The following is an 18601-nucleotide window of genomic DNA, read 5'->3' as shown; positions in this document are numbered from 1 at the left end:
CTGACACTTCTGCCCTATTTGCTCAAATGCATTACTGTTATAAAGCACCAATTATGGCTAATGATGGAGTTATTTGCACCTCAGTGAGTACTTGGTTTGGTAAAGCCTTAAGAACTCTCAACTTTGGCAATCAATTGAGTTAACTGTGGGAAATAGCCCATTTCACATAGATTATTACTTTAATGTTGTGTTGCTCCCTAAGCTTGCACATGCTCAGAATGGATTGTCACTCAATCTACATTTAAATATATCTGTCATTATTAGTTGTGCCAGATTAAACATACTCCAGAAGCCACATTTGTATCACATCACAGTTATCGATGTTTGAGTTCCTACTCACCACACTCCTAAATCTTTCAGGCTGTATAAATTAACTTCATGCCAAACTAGGTCAAAGCAACAAAAACGCCCCAAACAGGGGCTTCAAAGGATGCAGGAGTTTTGGTGCAGCTCCAGTGGGAAGACACGGAATTCTTTCTTGCTTTCTGGGCCCCATGCTCCCACCATTTCTCCAGCCAGAACCAGGGTACGAGTGCTCCGGGATGTCTTCTAACACCTCAACTGCTACCTCCAACCAGTGGGTGGTTAGATGTGTCCATTCCGTCTTTTAAAAGTCTTCTGAATCTTTATTCTCTATTCTATGAGCCCACCTTCAGGCTTCCTTTATTAAATATTGCAGTGCAAAAGTTTTCCACTTTCCGAGTTTGTGAAACACAAAATAAAAACATCACAGAACATGGACATCAACAAATGGCAATTGCAGGCACTTGGACTTAAAACCAAATGGACCTAGGACACCCTCTAGAGCCCTAAATGCTGAGAAAATTTTCCCATTATATTGCATCCTCACCTGAGCAAGCATTTAGACCACGAATCTGATTACATCTCTCTCACCTGCTTCAAACACTTCTCTGAATTCTGTCTGTAAAAAAAAAAAAGTTAACTCCAAGTCCAAAAAGTGTCTACGGAGTCTAATTCGGAAACAAGCTAATGTGCTCTACTAGTCTAGAGCAACGATTTTGAACCTGGGTGCTCCAAGAATTTTTTAAAATATGCAGTACCTGACTATTTAGTCAGGGGCACTAACCTCTTTCCCCTTAGACTGCCAAATAAAAATAATGACAACAGACAATACAACAGCAGCTATCTGGTGTGAATGAATCAAAATTATATTTTTCATCATATCAGTAAAAAATATATTATTTGGTAAGCCGCAGAATTTTACTAACTAGTGTGTGTGTGCCATGAGATGAAAGAGGTTGAAAGTCGCTGATGGAGAACATTTCACGCTGAACCCCTAGAATCCCCTGGAGATCGGCCTGTATGTATCCGCTTCCAAACTTAATGTTGTAATTCCAAAGACTGACTATATTTTCCTAAGAATGGAACTATTTTTTCTCCTCAAGAAAAAAAAATCTGTAAAATTAAGGTCATTTTTTGGATTAGATAGTTTCCTAGCTTTAACTATGAGCATTAGCAAGTGAGCCATCCTGATGCCAATGTCTCTAACCTGTTTCAGAGTCCTAGTTAGGTCCTAATTAAGCACCAGTAGCTCCTCCCATCAGTGACAAATGAAGGCCCACAGAGAGAAGACGCAGCCCTTGCTCCTCTCAAAGTCCCGTCTGCCTGGGAAACACATGTAAAAACTCTTCCTGGGAGTGGTAGGTGTCATAAGAGCGACTCGAAAGGAGCTAAAGGTGCATCAGGAAAGTTTCTGCCAGGCAGGGAAGACAAGGGAAAGCAGGCGAAACAGAAGATACTATGCCGGCAAGGAAGAGTGATGATGCGTAGAGTGTTATGGATAGAAAATGAACTTTGTAATTCAGAAAAGGTAAACGTCCACCATCCTGTTTGGGAGTGTCACGTGAAAACCCGACTGTTAGCTGTGTCGTGGTCACTTTCCTTTATCAAACAAGATGTATTTTTTGCCAATGTCACTACTTACTTTTGACACCCTAAGAAAGACAGCATTCCGAGGGCAGCAGATCAGTGCCCTCCCTCCACGCACTCACTAGTAACTTAAATCACTGATCTTGCCAAAATGGCTAGAAACATCTAAGGAAAAATAAACCTCAGAGTAACTCCAGAAATAGCTTTGCCAAGATTTTCTTTTCATCTGAACTTTAACAAGAAAATATTCAACTGGTATAGTGGCCCTAAGTACCAAGAGCAACAATTTTTTCAAAGCAGCATAAACACAAATTCTTAAATAAGGAAACATGGCTCCATGCCCCTTATTTGCATCTCACCCAGGTGGTGGCGACGACAGCGCTCTCCCCCTAAACAAGGAGACGAATTAACCATGGCAATGGGCTACCAGGTACAAAGAGACACTTAAAATTCTTAGATAATCCCCAACACTTCACAAAACCCTTCATAATCACTACTAAAATTTGGGAACACTCAATACTTTGATTTCCCCCCTATTTCCTCCTTCATTATTTACTCAAAGTGCTTGTAAACTACAGGGTACAGACCACCATTGTCACAATGGAGGGGACGCACGCAGGAGATCGTGAAGGGAGTAACCGGCCTCTGATGAATTGAGATTAGATGGAAGTCCATCCTCACGTGTAACGGGAACAGAATTTTTGTTTTAACCAGAACACCAGGTTGCGGGATATTTTGAATCTTACAACCGCTGCTTTTCCACATTCCTCCTTGCCCCACAATCCCCTTCCCCCAAGGTGAGCTACAGAAACTTGTGTGGTTTTACTTACGATTGTGAAGTTCATGACTTTGAGAATCCAGATGGTCATGGCCAAGTTCACCAGTATCAAAATCATCAGGAGCAGGACAAAGAAATACAGGCATCTTTTCCGCCAGCCATAAATCCCCACTTTGTACACCTGTGGCCCCTCGGAGCCAGGCATGGCGCTCCGGTGGTGTGTGTGCTGTTCCTGGGGCATCTGAAAGAAACAAGGGGAGAGAGGGGCACTCACATTAAACTGCTGAGAGAGGGGCGGGGGGAAAAAGAAAGAAAGGGAAAAATCCAACTGGTGAAGAGATATGGCTGGCTGCCGTCTGTAGGTTCCCACCCTCCCGATGACTCTGAAAACTTGTTTCCTCTGGACAAAGCGGCTCCTCTGGATGCCCGCGTTAGTCCTCTCCGTTTACGCAGCCATCTCTCATCGCGTGTATTTGGACATCCACATCCACACATGTCATGGGAGGGGAGGGACACCTAGGAAGCCACTCTCCAAATGTCTCTCACACTCCAACATCTTTGTGATCTGTCAAAGTCCTGAGGGTGAAATGCGGAATTCGTCGGAGAAAATAAAATAACCCCGATAGTTCACTGGTGTCATAATACTATTCAGACAATTGTTGGGGGGGCGGGGGGACAATGACCTCAAGTGCAATCATTCTTAATTGCTATAAAGTCACTGGCAAAAGTAACAATTTTGATCTTCTCTCTATTCTAAAGTTCACAGGGGTGCTGATAGGCACACAGGCTGTGCTTACATGCTTCCCTCAACAGAGAAGTCACTACCCTTAAAGTTATTCTTTATGTATCAGACAATTCTGATTGGTATCAACCAGCTCATTTATTTAATAAACATAAAGGAGCCCCAACGTCAAGTAAGGTGTACACACCCCTTTCAGGGGCTTGCAGGCTAAGGGGAGGAATGAGCTAGTTAAACAGTGATTTCAGTAGAGTCAGATACGTCAGAAAAATATTTGTCCGTGTCCAGTAATATGCCGCCACCCCTTAAAGTAAGAATGCTTTCCCAAATCCCTCCCATTGACACAAATTATCTTTATAGCAACACTACTAATTAGGTACCAACACAAATGTAAGTGAACTTATCACTTCCAGAAAATTATAAAACCAAGCCAAATTTAAAAATGAAACACAAACAAAGCTACCAACAAGTATCATTGAAAACGGGGAGTCACTGACTAGCATGAAGGAAGGTGATTTGCTAAAACCAAACTGCATAACGTGGTAGCAAGGGCTTTGGCACAGCCTCCCCTGAGTATGTCATCCCTATCCTGCCACGGGCCACGTGCCAAAGGGCCCCTCCCGCGTTTCTCCATGCAAATTACTGCACAGCCTTTACATGGGGCCTTCTGCTTCACGGGGTCCTCGTGGAGGCATCCTTCGTTCCCTGAGAATAAGGCCTGCTTCTGTTTATTCTCCTCTTATTCAGGAGCAATTAAATCAGCAACATGTGGTGCCAAAGTGACCATGGTGAGGAAAAACGTGGGCCCCCAAATCACACCCTTGGCTATTAGGTCATCTTCCAGATAGTTCAGAATGTTATTTTATGGCTCTTGGCTAATCATTAAAGTGTATGCATGAACTCTAAAGACCCCCCGCGAGAGCTCATGGCTGGTAGGCATCAGTGAAATCCACTTGAGAAACCGAGTGAGCTGCTGCTTATGGTCAACAGAAAGGCTCGGAAGAGGCCTCCGTGACACGGGTCTCATCCTGAACACTGCCCGAGCCCTGAAACCAGGCCCTAGCGCATGTCCAACTAGATGTGTACGGAATGAATAAGCGAAGAGATGCCTGTGTAAGTGATGAATGGATGAATGGTTTCCCATCCACTAAGAAATCAGCTGCTGTCTGGTGTGTACAAAAGTTCAAGCCAAACGCCATGGAAGTTCTATTTGAATCTTTGCAAATTTCCTTTTGAGACTCCCAAAGCACTGTGTCCCCAACGAAGCAGTGAGGTTTATGCTATAGGAAAATCTCTATCTTATTACTCAGCTCCTTATAATTCTGTAGGTCAGAGCTGTTTTGTAACAACATAGGAACATTACATAGTCATTGCTCACTGGCCTTTTTACAAAGATTAATTAGAAAGGAAAAAAAATGCCTTATAAATCCGAAGGAAATTAGGCCTTAATTTTCTATTAAATCATATTCTCTAAAATAAGGAAATGATCACAGAGTCTTATAATCATATCTGAAATGTTCTTTGATTCCAATCAACTAATTTTATGAATGACCTGATTTAAGACGAGCGAAGCCGACCCTTTTGGCATGGCTACAGGGCTGCCGGGTAAGGACAAGAGTAGCAGTCCTTGTCTCTTGTAGGTATGCCGAACAGCAGGGAATTCCTCCCACGTGAGTGTACAGAAGCTACAGATATGGCCATCACGCCAATCGTCTTTCCTATGACATTCACCCCAACCAATGGAGACTTACAATCACTCAGCTGTAAAACAGAAATGCCATGTTCAACCAACATCAGTACGGGACTGGGGAGATGGATACCACACGTGTAATTTTTTTTCATACAGATTGTCAGAACTTGCCAGAATTCAGTGATTCCTTCTGCTAGGGGTTCTTAATTCTGATGCCCTCAGAGGCATCTGTGGAGCTATTCAAAACATCTCTGCTCAGGTCCCTTAAATAACAGTCACAAGGTGAGGACCCAGGCGCCAGCATTTTTAAAGTTCCCCAGATGACCCTAAAGTGCAGACAAGGCTGCACACCACTGGTGTAGAATAAGGTCTCTCAGTGCAGCAAATTCAAAACAAACTTGGAACAAATACAAATTCAAATTCTGAGCTCTGTGGTGGAATTATTGGGTGGCCAAACAATCTGTTCAGGTTTTTCCATAAAATAAGACACATTTTCATTTTCACCAATATCTGTATTGATTTGGATATTTTGAGTGTGTTGGCTATCTCCCACGTGGCAGAACACTGATTGTTCTCAATTCATGTCCCCATCTCAATGCTATCAACTTTAACTGGTCTACCCAACTGTGGAACATTGTCCAGCAAGAAATCTTCAACACTAAACTTCACAAACCACTTTTGACAATTTTGATCAGTCACAGCACCTTCTGCATACACTAATCTTTTTTTTTATTATGTCTTTACCTTCCTTGAAATAGTAACACATATACCAAAAGTGTTGCATATTTTCTTCCATCTTCAATACTAAAATGGCTACACAAAAATTCACCAATTTTGATAAGTTTTTTTCAGTGCATGCTAGTATGACGGCTGTCACAATAGGATCCAACAAAAGTGTTTCGAATGGAGTTAAAGACAACTAAGCACTACTAGAGCCATCTTACGGGGAAAAAGTAATGAACTTTTTGGCCAATGCAACAGAAGTATTAAAAAGATTCCCAGGTCATTGCAAAAGATTCCAAAAGATTTGGGACAACTTTTCTTTAAAAACAGCCTTCATTTTTTTCACAGTTTAACCATTTCAAGACCACAATCCTGAAACAAACTCTAATCTAGCATATAATACAGCAAGAAAGCAGAGGTCCTCTGCTTAAAGCAAGAACAAGGGGTTAACCACTCTTGAGGCACCTCTGCAGAACCTGTGGACTCCTAGAAACCACTGCCTTGGCCTGACACGTGTACTAACTAGCTGAGCTACTCAAAGCCCAGAAGGGAGAGTAGCTCCCTTTCAAGGCACACAGTGAATTAGCAGCTGAGCAGGGATCAGGGCCCAGATGCTGGTGCACTGGGCTTTTCTTTATGTCACACAGGAGGGTTCCTGTGTCCCCACCTAATTTCATGAGCTACAGGAAACAGCATATTCGAATCTGAAACTCAGTCACAAAGAAAGACAGACTGTGAGATCAACAGACCGATCCATAGATGAGTAAGGAACAGGGAAGGGAGGAAGCAATTTTCTCCAGATGACTGAAACAGGAAGTCCTGTCAGCCACACGGAATGGGATGGATAGGTCTGTGGTCAGTAACCCTGCCTGGAACGGGCAAATTCAGATAATGCTGAGTATATTAATTTTTCTAGCAAAACATCAAAACATGTTGAAATGATAAAAACAAAAGAGGAAAGACAATCTCCAATCTGTGTTTCTCTTTGATTCTTCCCACATGACGTTTGCTGTCCAGGGAGTGAGGTTGAGGTTGCAGGTCCGCCCTTGCCCAAGCCCACCCCATGGCCCTGGGAGGGCCGCGGCCACGTGTCACCAGCACCATCCGTTTTTATAACATTGACTTGAGAAAGATGTTTTCATTGCAACTAGCTAAGACCCTGTCTTATTCAATCTCCCTTTAAATTGGGTGGCTTTGGAAGAATTACATGCGTTTTGGAGGTCTACCTGACAGACGTGAAATTGGAAGTTCATAGTTCAGGTGCAGTGGTATATATTTATTATATATGGTTTGCAGACACTTCCACATGTATCATGGTGTTCAACAAACTTTTTTCCCTTCCTCTACGCTGATCATACATCAAAACACTCCCGAAAGTTGAGAACTCTGGCAAAATACATCTCAACCACTATGACATGTCTTCTTAAGAGGCTTACTTGTATCTGTGGGAGTATACCAGACACGTGAACTTTCAAAAGGAGTCCTTCTATCTAAGTATACCCTCTTCTTGAGAATTATAGGACAGAAGTGTGTTCCAGCAGACTTTGGAAACAATTTTACATTGTTACACAACATATTTTATAGTCACATATGTAATCTCCCTGAATATATCCTAAACTCTTCTAAGTTTTTAAAACTTTTCTGAGCTTCAGGAGCACCTAAACAATGGTGTATGTATATATGTATTTGATATAATTAATTTTCCTTCCTTCGTTCCTTCGTTCCTTCTATCTGTCTAACTATCTAAGCATACATTTGTCCAATGAATGAATAAAAACCAAGCCAATGCTAAACAGCAACGCATAAACTCCAGCAATAAGTCAACAGCTGTAAAGTCAGAAGCGAAGGAATGCAAACTTACACAACGTGCCTCCCTTTCCAAAGGCACATTGCAGTTGTACTGATGTCAAGTAGGCTTAAAGCCAAAGCATTACTCTACTCTTTCATGAGGCTATTTTCAGTGTTCACCTGTTTAGAAACAAATAAGGGCGGCTTCAAGATAATCTGCTTCTCACACACACACTGCAATAGGATTATGCTTCCCAAAGAGTGGATGTAGTGAAACTTTCTGTTGCTTTGCCATTAGGTAGGGAGGAACTACCAACGGTCACGGTAATGTCATAAAATAATAACCACTCATAACGATGGGCTATTATGCCAAATAGAATAGATGTGGGGTTTCCAAAGAAAGTCATTCTGGGTTGGTGTGTTAATAAAACATGATTTTGAGAGTTGTAAACTCATTCAAATATTCCTACCTGCGACCACATTAAGGAATCAAGGCCTGATGCTAATTTAATGTGCCAACCTCAAAGAGAAGATCCATTTTTACGCGGTGGACTTGTGAAGAACCTCCTCCTAGGCCGTGTGACTTTGTTCCACTTCTACCCCTGCAGCCACCGCCATGCCGCCAGCGACTCTCCGATGCGAGGGCAGGTTATCCCAGTGGCTGCACAAATGCCCAGCATCAGTCACAGGAGCCCCAGGAGGGACCCAGACAAATCTCATGATCATGTGAAGTCATCACAAGCATCCTTGGGTCAGGCCCAGCCTAAGTGGTTCCTCAACCCTGCGGCCGCTGCTTGTCTGATTCAGGAAACTGCACTGCATGTCTAGCTTAAGGCTCATCCACACTGAGCTTCAAAGTGACAAGTTCCACTCTTTGACAAGTCTTCGAAATCTTAATGCAGAAACTGGCCTGATCATACTCAAGCAAGCATAGATTTTTATACCGTATTGACTTCCCTTCCTAAATCTGGTCAGTACCAAATAGCTACTAGAAAATCTTGTATTGTTTTATTTCCTACGTTTCATCAGCTGGTTCCAGAATGATGGAATGGTGGAAGGTCTTGGGCCAGAAACAGAGGCAGCTGGCAGACTTTGTGGGGCCGGGCACATATGCTGGAATAGTCCTGTTAGAAGCCGGGACTTCATGCGGTGTTATGTTTCAGCAGGGTTCTTCTCCAGGAGAAGAACAACTGCTTTCCTTTCATTCCTCCTAAATAAGAGATATCTGGAAAACAGTTACCGTACCCGCTTTACCAACCTGCTGTGCAAAAATGCATTATGTTTTGAGGGATGATTAAAAAACAATCAGTAAACTTTTAAGACACAGCAGCACCCTTAAGTTTCCAGATGATTTTTCTTTGGGGCCTGAAAAATTTTAGGGGCCACGGTCTGCTCTTGTAATAGGGCAGAGCGGAGAATAAGGAAGCATTGACAGGCATTTCACTAATGCTGGCTGGACTCTGCTACCCACTGGGCGCCATAATCTCGTTCCTTAAGGGAACTTAATGGGAGCGCCAATGAGTGTAATTCTACGTACAGTTACATATTGTGAGGAAAGAAATATGGCCGAACACAGGCCTGACCTTCAAGGAAATTTCCAGTCTATTTTTCCAACAGAAAAAAAGGTATTTTTGACATCTACCACTTGCAGGTACCAGAGTAAGCCCTGGAGATTAACAGGTCTTCACGTGGATGAATGTGATAGTTCTACTTTCATCAAGCCCATGCTCAATGGGGGAGATGAACACAAACGCATAAATGGAGGAAACTATCAGAACTAAAGTTAGGTGTCAGGAAGGAAACAAAGTTCCGTGACAGAGAACAGAGGGTGACCCACTCTGGCCACAGAAGGCCGTTCTGACCAAGTGACAACTAAGGTGAGGCCTGGAGGTGGAAGACATTTCCCAGCAGAGGACAGGCACAGCGAGCATTTGGCCTCACAGACGTGCTCAGGTGAAGCAGGGTGGCTGGGAGAGTTGGCTTGGAATGAGCTCAGAGGAAAGGGTAGGGGATGGGTTTGCAGAGACAGGCTGTGCACCAATCAAACTAAGCCATGTAGGCTATGGTAAGGAATAAAGAATTAATACAGCCAGACTAATAACTACATGATTTTATTTAGAAATAAAACATGTGATACCAATCAAGTAAGCTAGGGTTTGTTGATGACAATGCTGTATGTTACAGTTTCCAGTGTGTTGAAGAGTAAACAGGAATTATGTCACTGTATAGGACTGTACCCAATTCACATCAACAGTAGGCATAAGTTCCCTCGCTGGCTCATTATAGTTTCTAGAGTGGGCTGTGGAATCTGAGTCATTTGGGATTCTCTTGGCATGTAAATAGTTTCCACTAGCCACGTTAACTTTGAGGTCCTTGATTTAAAACGATCTGCTTTCAAGGGCTGTTTTCATTTAGCCATTCGTATAAGCCGTTAGTCTTGGACTGTTAATGTTCGGCACAGTTTATACAATTGCAACAATCTCATTGCTTTCAGTTTTGATACGATGATCAACCTTTTCTTTCTTGTAGAAGTCATATAGAAAAATACATGCCTGTATATGTGAAATAATCCAGAAATGGCATGTTCTATTTAAACAAATATTTAGATTTAGAAGTTAGGTATTCCATATTTTAGTTTCCTAAGACTTATTACAAGTGTTGAGCAATTTTACCAAAAAATAATTAGACAAGTGCATGTATTTAAAAGAACCAAAGAACATACAGTTAAGAACGTTTCTTTTCCATTCACACTTTCAGCCTTCTCCCTTGCAGGGAACTATTGCCACATTTCTTCTTATCCTTATAGAAAGTTGGATACATATACAGGCTTTATTCAATATATACGTTTAATTCATACGCACTTGGTTCACTTAATAACATAGTGTAGTGGTAATCCCATAAAACACACAGAAATATATTTTTAAGTTGATTTGAAATGGTACGGATCCATGATAGTTAACCTAACCCACTCCTTAGTGATGAATATTGAGTTGTTTCCAGTAATTTTCTGCTACCAACGTTTAGCCAAACAAATCAATGCTTATAGGGTACTACCACGTGCTGGCACTAGGTATTCAGCAGTAAAAAGACAGATAAAAGACAGTAAAAAAAGGCAGCAGTAAAAAACTCTTGGACCTTATATTCAAGTGGAGATGAAAAAACAGATAAACAAGCATCCATTTGCAGATACACTTTTCAAGCTTATGCGTGGGAGTAAGTTTTATAAAGGAAAAAGTAAAGCCAGAAAGAGAGACAGTGACTGAGAAGCTCTCGCCCACGGGACTGCCAGGGAGGCCTCTCTGTCCTGGAGAGATTTGAGGAAAAACAAAACAAAGCACGAACAGGCAAGAGAGCAAAGCAGGGAGAGCCCGCCAGTCTGAAGAAACCGTACCAGCAAGTGCAAGGGCCCTCAGGTGGGGGCTGAAGGGCAGGTTGAAAGGGCAGTGTGGCCAGATCGGAGCGAGCAGGGGGCAGTGTGTGGAAACAGGCTGGAAGCGCAGGCGGGAGGGCTGCGCATTCGGTCTCACAAGCTACAGTGAACACCTGGGGCACGGCACTGACTGCCGGGTGCAGGAGTGTGATGCCTGCACTGCCACTCTGGCGGAAATCACTCCAACTGCTCTCTGAGGCACAGACGAGAAGGCACGTGGAGAACCCAGGGGCCTGTGAGTGCCACTCTTGCCCAGGGAGCATAGCTCAGACCTGATTAGAGGGAAGTAAGAAGGTGTCGAGTGGCTGTATTTGAAATCTGTCTGGAAGGCAGAGCTAACGGGAGTCACTGTCAGCTGAGACCGCAAGTGTGTGAAGGAAAGGAGTCAAGGAGAACGCCAAGGCTCTGCTGCGACCATGGGGCCGTTCATGAGGGTGGGGAACGTTAGCACAGTGGGCTCAGGGGGCAGGAAGCGAGCAGTGTGCGGAGGGAAGACAGAGAGCTGGGTTTTGACGTGTTGATTTTGAAACGCATGGAAAAATCCATGGGGGTGTCACAGTGCCACTTCCATATGCGCCTGGAACTCAGGGGAAAGACTGGGCTCCGAAATTGAACGCCTAGGTCTCCTGTGTAGGAGTATTATTTAGAGCCCCAGGAATGGATCACGCATCTTCCACAAACGTCCCCATAAACCTCCCAGAGGCGCCCTGAGGAAGCGAACCGCTAGATCGAAGTGTGTGTGTTGGTGCTTGCGTGGGCTTTTATACTGTTTTACAGGCGCTACGTTAGGGTCCTTCCAAAGTACAACATCCCCTCCATTTAAATTTGTAGTATTTATCTTGGATGAATTAGAAGCTGTTTCAGTATAATTATGACCATTAATCCTTACTGTCCTAGGGATTTAGATGTTTGCGGTGCCTGCTGAAGTGGTTTCACATAGAAATACAGTTCTGAAACACACATGCATATTTGCACTAGGAATTATCAGCTATATGAGCTCATGCATTTCTGGCAACATTCGAGGAGCTGAATATGATTAAAATTATTTCATAAATTAAGATACTGATGTCCTCAGCAATGAAAGAATGTTCTGAAGGATTCCGAACCAGTAAGTTGGTTAGGGTCTGAACTCAGAATGAGGCAACTGCCTGGCTTCGCCTGGATAAGACATCGGGTACGCAGAATTACCATCTAGCTGTGTATTTAGTGTGGAATGCATAAACACTGCCCTCACCGGACAAATCCTCGTTTTCCTTCAGGCCTGCCCATGTCCCTGTCCTGGGCATTTGGGGTGTATCAGTGAGCGAAACACAGACCCCCTCTCTCATGGCAATGGTGGAGGCAGTGATGGGAGAGACGGATGACGAAAAAGAAAACCATGTTTGGAACTTATGTGACAGAGAATGAGTGCTGTGGGGAAAAGACCAAAGACAAGGGTGGGGGAGGTGGGGGAGAGAGGGAGAGAGGAAGAGAGAGAGAGAGAGAGAAGGGGGATGAGCAGAGCAGGTTCAAAATTGAAAAGCATGAGAAAGACTGAGCTCATGGAGACAGTAATTTCTGAGCCAAGACTTGAAAGAATCTCCGAGTTGTTGAAGATTAGACTGTGTGTAAAACTCAGACATCATTCTAAACGTAGAGCTTGATGTTGCAAGTTGAGGACCAGAAGAGAATGTGTAAGCTGAACACCCCTGAACAGGAAGTATACATTCAAACACCCCACTGCAAATTTAATAGTGTCATTTTCACATGCAAAGGACACCGCATCTACCCATTGCAGCCTTGTCAATGGTCAGCTTTTGGAACAGGAGCGATGGACCCTTTCAACTAACCAGCTGCCCCCTGTTGTAAAGGCCCAAGCTTCTTCCATCCCCATGGATGATTCTGTCCAGAACCAGATAATGAAAATCACAGACGAGCCGCCACAGCTCTTCTGTGATTTGGGGACCACGCTGTGTAACAACATAATAACAAGCATGACTCAAACACCTCAGATCAGAGAATGAGGCCCGCAGCTTGAAGGAAGCATGGACAATAAAAAGTTTGAATCTATTTTCAACTGTTAAACATTATGTAACAGCTGAGAAGACCAGGTTCAGGGAGGTGAAGTGACGATCAAAGTCACTGAGTAAATCAGCGACAAGACCAGAGTCAGCTAAACTAAAAACCAGCTTGTTTCCCACAAATTCCAGGCTTCTGTTTTTGCAACTTCAACTCCTACTCCTGTTAGACATTGTTTTCATCCACCACCACGCAGATGCCTTTTGAACAACAAAAAGGCAAATCACAACGAAACCATACGTGTCCCGAAACAAAGACGGCATGTAAAACCGGTGACAAACGCTGGGGTGAGGGCTGCTGCATGCCCGACCCCATTCTAAATGCTTTACTGAACTTGTTTAATTTCCACTGACCTGCAGAGATGAGCTGGGTGTTATCACTACCCTCATTTTACAGGGCAGGGGACTGAGGAACAGAAAGGGTAAGTAACCTGCCCAGACTCACTCAGTCTGCCAACGCAGCTGAACCCGGAGTGCCTAGCTGAAGAGTCTGTTCTCTCAATTCTCCTGTTAAATGCTTCCAGATATAGATAAATGTGTATACTTGGTCAGAACAGAAATTGCTAATTTCAAAATGTTTTTGTAACATTGTTATCTAAAATTTCTCACTATGAGTATTCATTTTAAGTCGATTCATCAAATATTTACTGAGTTACCACTGCATTTCAGCCAGGGCGCATGTTACTCCGTAGCCAATTTTCCCCACACAACAGACTATCTCTGATATGTCTCTAAACCCGTAAGTTTTTACAACATCATGAACAACAGCTACAACAAATTAGATACATCCTTTTACACTGACTCAATAGTTCCATGAAATTAGCATTGATCCATAGATTCTCCTGTGACAACTGTGCTTGGTAAGGATCTTTAGCTATTATCTAAGCTCTCAAATACTTGCAAAGAAATCTGTTGTCAGAAAGGAAATATTCATCTCATTTTTAGTCATGTTATTTGGGTTTTTATTTAATGAAAGTGTCTGGAAACAAGCATGATAATAATGATTCCTAAAAGTTACGATGCACTTTACCATGTACCTAGTATGCCTTCACATACGAATGTAGTTACATACATACATATATGGGTATGTGTGTATGATACACACGCACACATATGTATTGTATCTATTGAAGTGTAACTTCCAGTGACAAACACAGACGCGAACCATACAGCCTGAGATTTACAAAGGGGTACATCTGGGTAAGCAATACTCAATCAAGACAGGGTACGTTTCCATCACCCTAGAAAGCTCCCTCATGCCCCATCCTAATCAACCCCCTCCCCAGAGGCAGTGACTATTCTGGATTCTCTCACATTTACATTTTTTAACTGTACGTACAATTGTACCATGAGACTATCCCAATGGATATCTGACTTTGACACCTGTGCTCCTGGCCACCATGCGGCCCTACTGCGTTTCCTCTCAACACATACTTAGCTCATCTCAACAGGGCCCTCCAAGAGAAGCGCGTCATAATGGTCTAACTTCTCTCTTGCCTGTCTACAGTGGTACTGCACGTACCACCCTCAGAGGAATGGAAGAACAGTCACTGAGATCACGCTGTACATTCTGTGGTTCAGACGAGAAACGCTACTGAGAGCTCACGAAGGTAAATGCCCACAGACAGGGAAGGTGGGCGTCAGTGACCTGGATACACTTCTCAAAGGGCAAGGAGCTGCCCCTGCCGCGAGAAATCGGACCAAGGATGCTTGTCCTCAGCTTTTTGTACACAAGCTACATTTGGACATAATATCTCAGCAGGTTTAAATACTTTGTAACTAAGTCCATTGAAAAACCACATTATAAACACAAAGAGGCCAGGCCACAGATTGACAGCTTGTGACTGGCGGTCAGCCTCCTCAACCTGTGAAACACCAAAAATGACTTCTTCAGTGACAGAAGTGAGGCCACGGACCTTTGACGATCATGGCCACTTTTAGGAGCAAATCTTTGTCATTACACAGCAGAAGTTACGCAGTCCGGACTCGGGTCTGTGACCAACACTCCCGATCACTGAGACAAGCAGATGCCTGCTGTATACACTCACCAAACAAACACCAGAGAGAAAAGCTGGCAACAGGAAGCTAGAGCAGAATAAAAAAAATAAGGGGAGGAGAGCTAGAAAGAGTATAGAACAAGAGAGACGATAGAAGACAAGAAAGAAAGGAACACAGTGGGGTGTTTGTTCAGCCTTCACTGCCCAGGCCACACCCAGGACCACAAGCCCAGTCTGAGTGAGGAGAACAGAGTGGTGCTGAGGGGTGTGCTTGGAGAAAGGAGCTAACCCTGGTATTTATCCACTTGAGCTCAATGAGAGCAATTGCAGTGGCTGAATACCTTGACCCCAGCAAGTGACTGCAGGGTTTCCAGGAATTCAGAAATGTATTATTTGGAAGTCAGGGTGCTCGCAAAATAGTCTGATCCTATCGCCCTGACCAGGGAAAGTGGTTTGAACAAGGAGAGAGTTTCTAATCCCTGGCAATATAGTCTTTTATCAGGAAACTGCGCTCGCTTTAATAGGTGCCATTGCACTATCAGTTAAAAACAAGAATAAAGCCATCGCTTCCACGTCCACCCACACACCCAGGGCTCCATTAGGACAGCCAGCAGCGAAGAGTTCCAAGCAAACCAATCTCCCAGGATTTATACACTCAGTGAACCGTGGTGACATGTTCCTCCCCCAGTCCTGCAGACCTGTCTGACAGGCAGGCCAGGGGCCACCGCTTACATAGCTTCCTTCATATGAGGCGGCTCACACTTGGCCACAGGAATCTGAAGCCATAATGAAGAGCATCACCTTTCTGTGTAGCAGCAAAGGTGAAAGAAAGAGGAGAGCGGAAGCTGCAGAGAAACCCGGCAGCGCACAAAGGAGAAGCAGCCGGGATGATGCCTCGTTAAACCTTCTCTCCTCTGCTGATCGTCTCGGCTCTTCATTTTATCTTACCTGCCTATTTCATTCTTTGCTAGTTTGCCTCATGCCATCTCTGGTAATATTTAAGTACTGAAAGCTGAAATACTTAAGTTCTCACTGTGCGCAGGGCACCGTGCCACGAGCGTTTCATGCACAATCTCACAATGCACTCCGGAGCACACAAGGTCCTGTCCATTTTCAGGAAGATGCGACTGCAGCGCCTGGAGATGAAGGAACTTTCCCAAGGTCACACGACCAGGGTCGCAGCCCCACAGCCTCGGCCACCTGCTCAGAGCCTGGGCTCAGCTCACGGTGGAACCCCTCACCTTCTGCTACAAGAGCATTCCGTTCTTCGTTTTCACTCTGCTTTCTCCCTTGCAATCACCCCCTCCCCCCAAGGTTAATAGATGTACAGTGTCTTACTCATGGAATACGTACTTGTCAGATGACTGGAATTGAGTTGAGAGAACTACTTTTTTCTCAGGCAGAGGTTAACTGGAATGTGTTCAGAGAAGAGGAAAGTGCAGGAGAAGATGAGAGTGGATAAAATAATTCAAGATGCCCAGCCTTGGGAAAGGAAGACTAAGACATAAAGAAATGGAAGAGTTTTAGCATTACAAAAACCATACATTGTGAGAAACAGAAAATACATTAGAGGCATGTGATCCCATTTCACAGATGAGGAAACTGAGGTCCAGCTTTCCATGGAGTCAGGACCTCTCCCAATGCTTCTGACCTTCTACCTTTACTCCGTTCTCTTCACCCCGCTTCTGCACCAGGGACCACTACCACCCTCACATGTGGCTTAAGAGACGATGACAATGGCTGTGGGTTACAGGGAAAGCACAGAGATGCAAATTTGGCCCAATCTGAGGAGGCCTGATTTCAGAAGCAAGGCCCCGAGCTGCCTCGCAGTGTAGGAAGGGTCTCCATGATCATGTCTGGCTGGCATCTGATAGCAGTGCTACCCATGGTATCCCTGCAGTGAATGATGATTTAGCCAGGATGGTGTTAAACAAACTCAGTTCTGTGGACCTGTGTCTAGCTGGCTTCAAAAGAATCTCTCAGCAGCTCTTCAAAAGACAGGGATTCCCCAACTCTGATCTCAGAAATTCCGATTCAGGAGGTTTTGTGAAACCGTGGAAGCAGGTAACTTTGGAGGGACCTTCTAACAGTAAGATTCCATTACCACGTTACTTTCTCCAGCACGGTTCAGCTGGTATTGAGCCAACACGTGTGACTCAGCAGACCTGGAGGCGAGGAACGAGAAGCACTGCTCTCAGACCGCCTGTGTTTCTTAGGCAGGTAACACATCTTTTCTGGTGTCAGTGTCCATGCTTTTTAAAAGTTTTTTAAAAGATTTTATTTATTTATGTTTAGAGAGAAGGGAAGGGAGGGAGAAAGAGAGGAAGAGAACATCGATGTGCTAGGGAAACAATGATCAGTTGCCTTTTTCATGTCCCCAGCTGGGGACCTGGCCCGCCACCCAGACATGTGCCCTGACTGGGAATCGAACTGGTGACCTTTCGGTTTGCAGGACGATGGTCCATCCACTGAGCCACACCAGTTAGGGCCAGTGTCCACTGGAAAATGGAAGAAGCGTGTTGTTTTCCAGAGTACTCAGCACCCTCACAACAATAAGCCACATTCTGGACCATGTAGTGTCTCCTTCGCACAGTTTCTAGAATGGGAAAAACTACGGAACAGAAAACAGATCGGTGGTTACCGGGGCTGGGAGTGTGAATGAGCGCTGACCCAGCAGCGGGCACAAGGAGACTTGCTGTGCGGATGGACATGTCCTACAACTGCCTATCGCACCGCCGACTGTACGCGTGCACTAAAAAGCATGTGTTCCTGTGGGTGAGCTCCACAGTAAGTCAGTTTTACCTAACAAGGCTGAAAAGAATAAAGGAGAACATGTATTTGTTTACTCATTCTTTTTTTAAATTAAGCATTTGTGGCCAAAACCATCCCTGCCTATCCACACACATCCTCCCTGCTGGTCACTGCTATGCTCATTGTGAGGCTGAAAGCCTTTGATCTCAACGTGTGGGCTGCTGCTCACACCTAGAGGGTGAAAGCTCCTTTGGACTATCAAGGTAACCTCATGCCATGGGGCCAGCAGGCCTGCAACCAGTTCGGGCTGTGCGTTCCGAGACAGTAGGGAAGGTCTGCACAGGGTTGGGGTGGTGACCGCTCTGTGACTAAATGGGCAAAAGCTCACGAGGGGAAATATTTATCACCTTCATGGCCTGCCACCATTGTCCTGACTTAAATGTGGCACAGAGAGATGAGGTCGAAGAGTTGAGCCCAAGTGCTGAGGTTGGTGGAGCAGAAAGAAAGTTCTGGTCCTCAGAGACACTGCTTAGCTTCGGCTCCTGCCCTGGAGTGTCTGGGAGCAGCCCACGTCTCTTTGTGGACAAAGTAAGCCCTAGTACACTTGGACTACAGGGATTGAGCTTTCTGATGCTTGCAGTCCAATGTGAACTTCACCCACACAGCACTGAAACTCTTTCGAATGAAGTCTCATACAAAACCCCAAAGAAGGAAATGAACGAAGTGGCTGGGCTACATCAGAAACACAGATGGGGTGT

The 18601-nt window shown here is 44.4% G+C and overlaps 1 protein-coding gene across 4 annotated transcripts in view; it reads right to left on the bottom strand.

Annotated features, from left to right (window-relative positions):
- The window catches only part of SGCD (sarcoglycan delta), a 775801-nt gene that overhangs the window by 339878 nt on the left and 417322 nt on the right, over positions 1-18601 (bottom strand). For 3 of the 4 annotated variants that reach the window (XM_045185073.3, XM_045185075.3, XM_045185072.2), the window contains one exon: positions 2721-2909. In XM_045185073.3, coding sequence (XP_045041008.2) covers positions 2721-2909 — 189 coding nt within the window. Of the gene's footprint in view, positions 1-2720; positions 2910-16445; positions 16590-18601 lie in introns of all 4 variants that reach the window. The other variant, XM_045185074.2, reaches the window with a different exon arrangement.

This window comes from Desmodus rotundus, chromosome 6 (assembly GCF_022682495.2).
Source record: "Desmodus rotundus isolate HL8 chromosome 6, HLdesRot8A.1, whole genome shotgun sequence".
Classification (NCBI taxonomy): Eukaryota; Metazoa; Chordata; class Mammalia; order Chiroptera; family Phyllostomidae; genus Desmodus; species Desmodus rotundus.
This window is presented reverse-complemented; position numbering and strand designations above follow the sequence as displayed.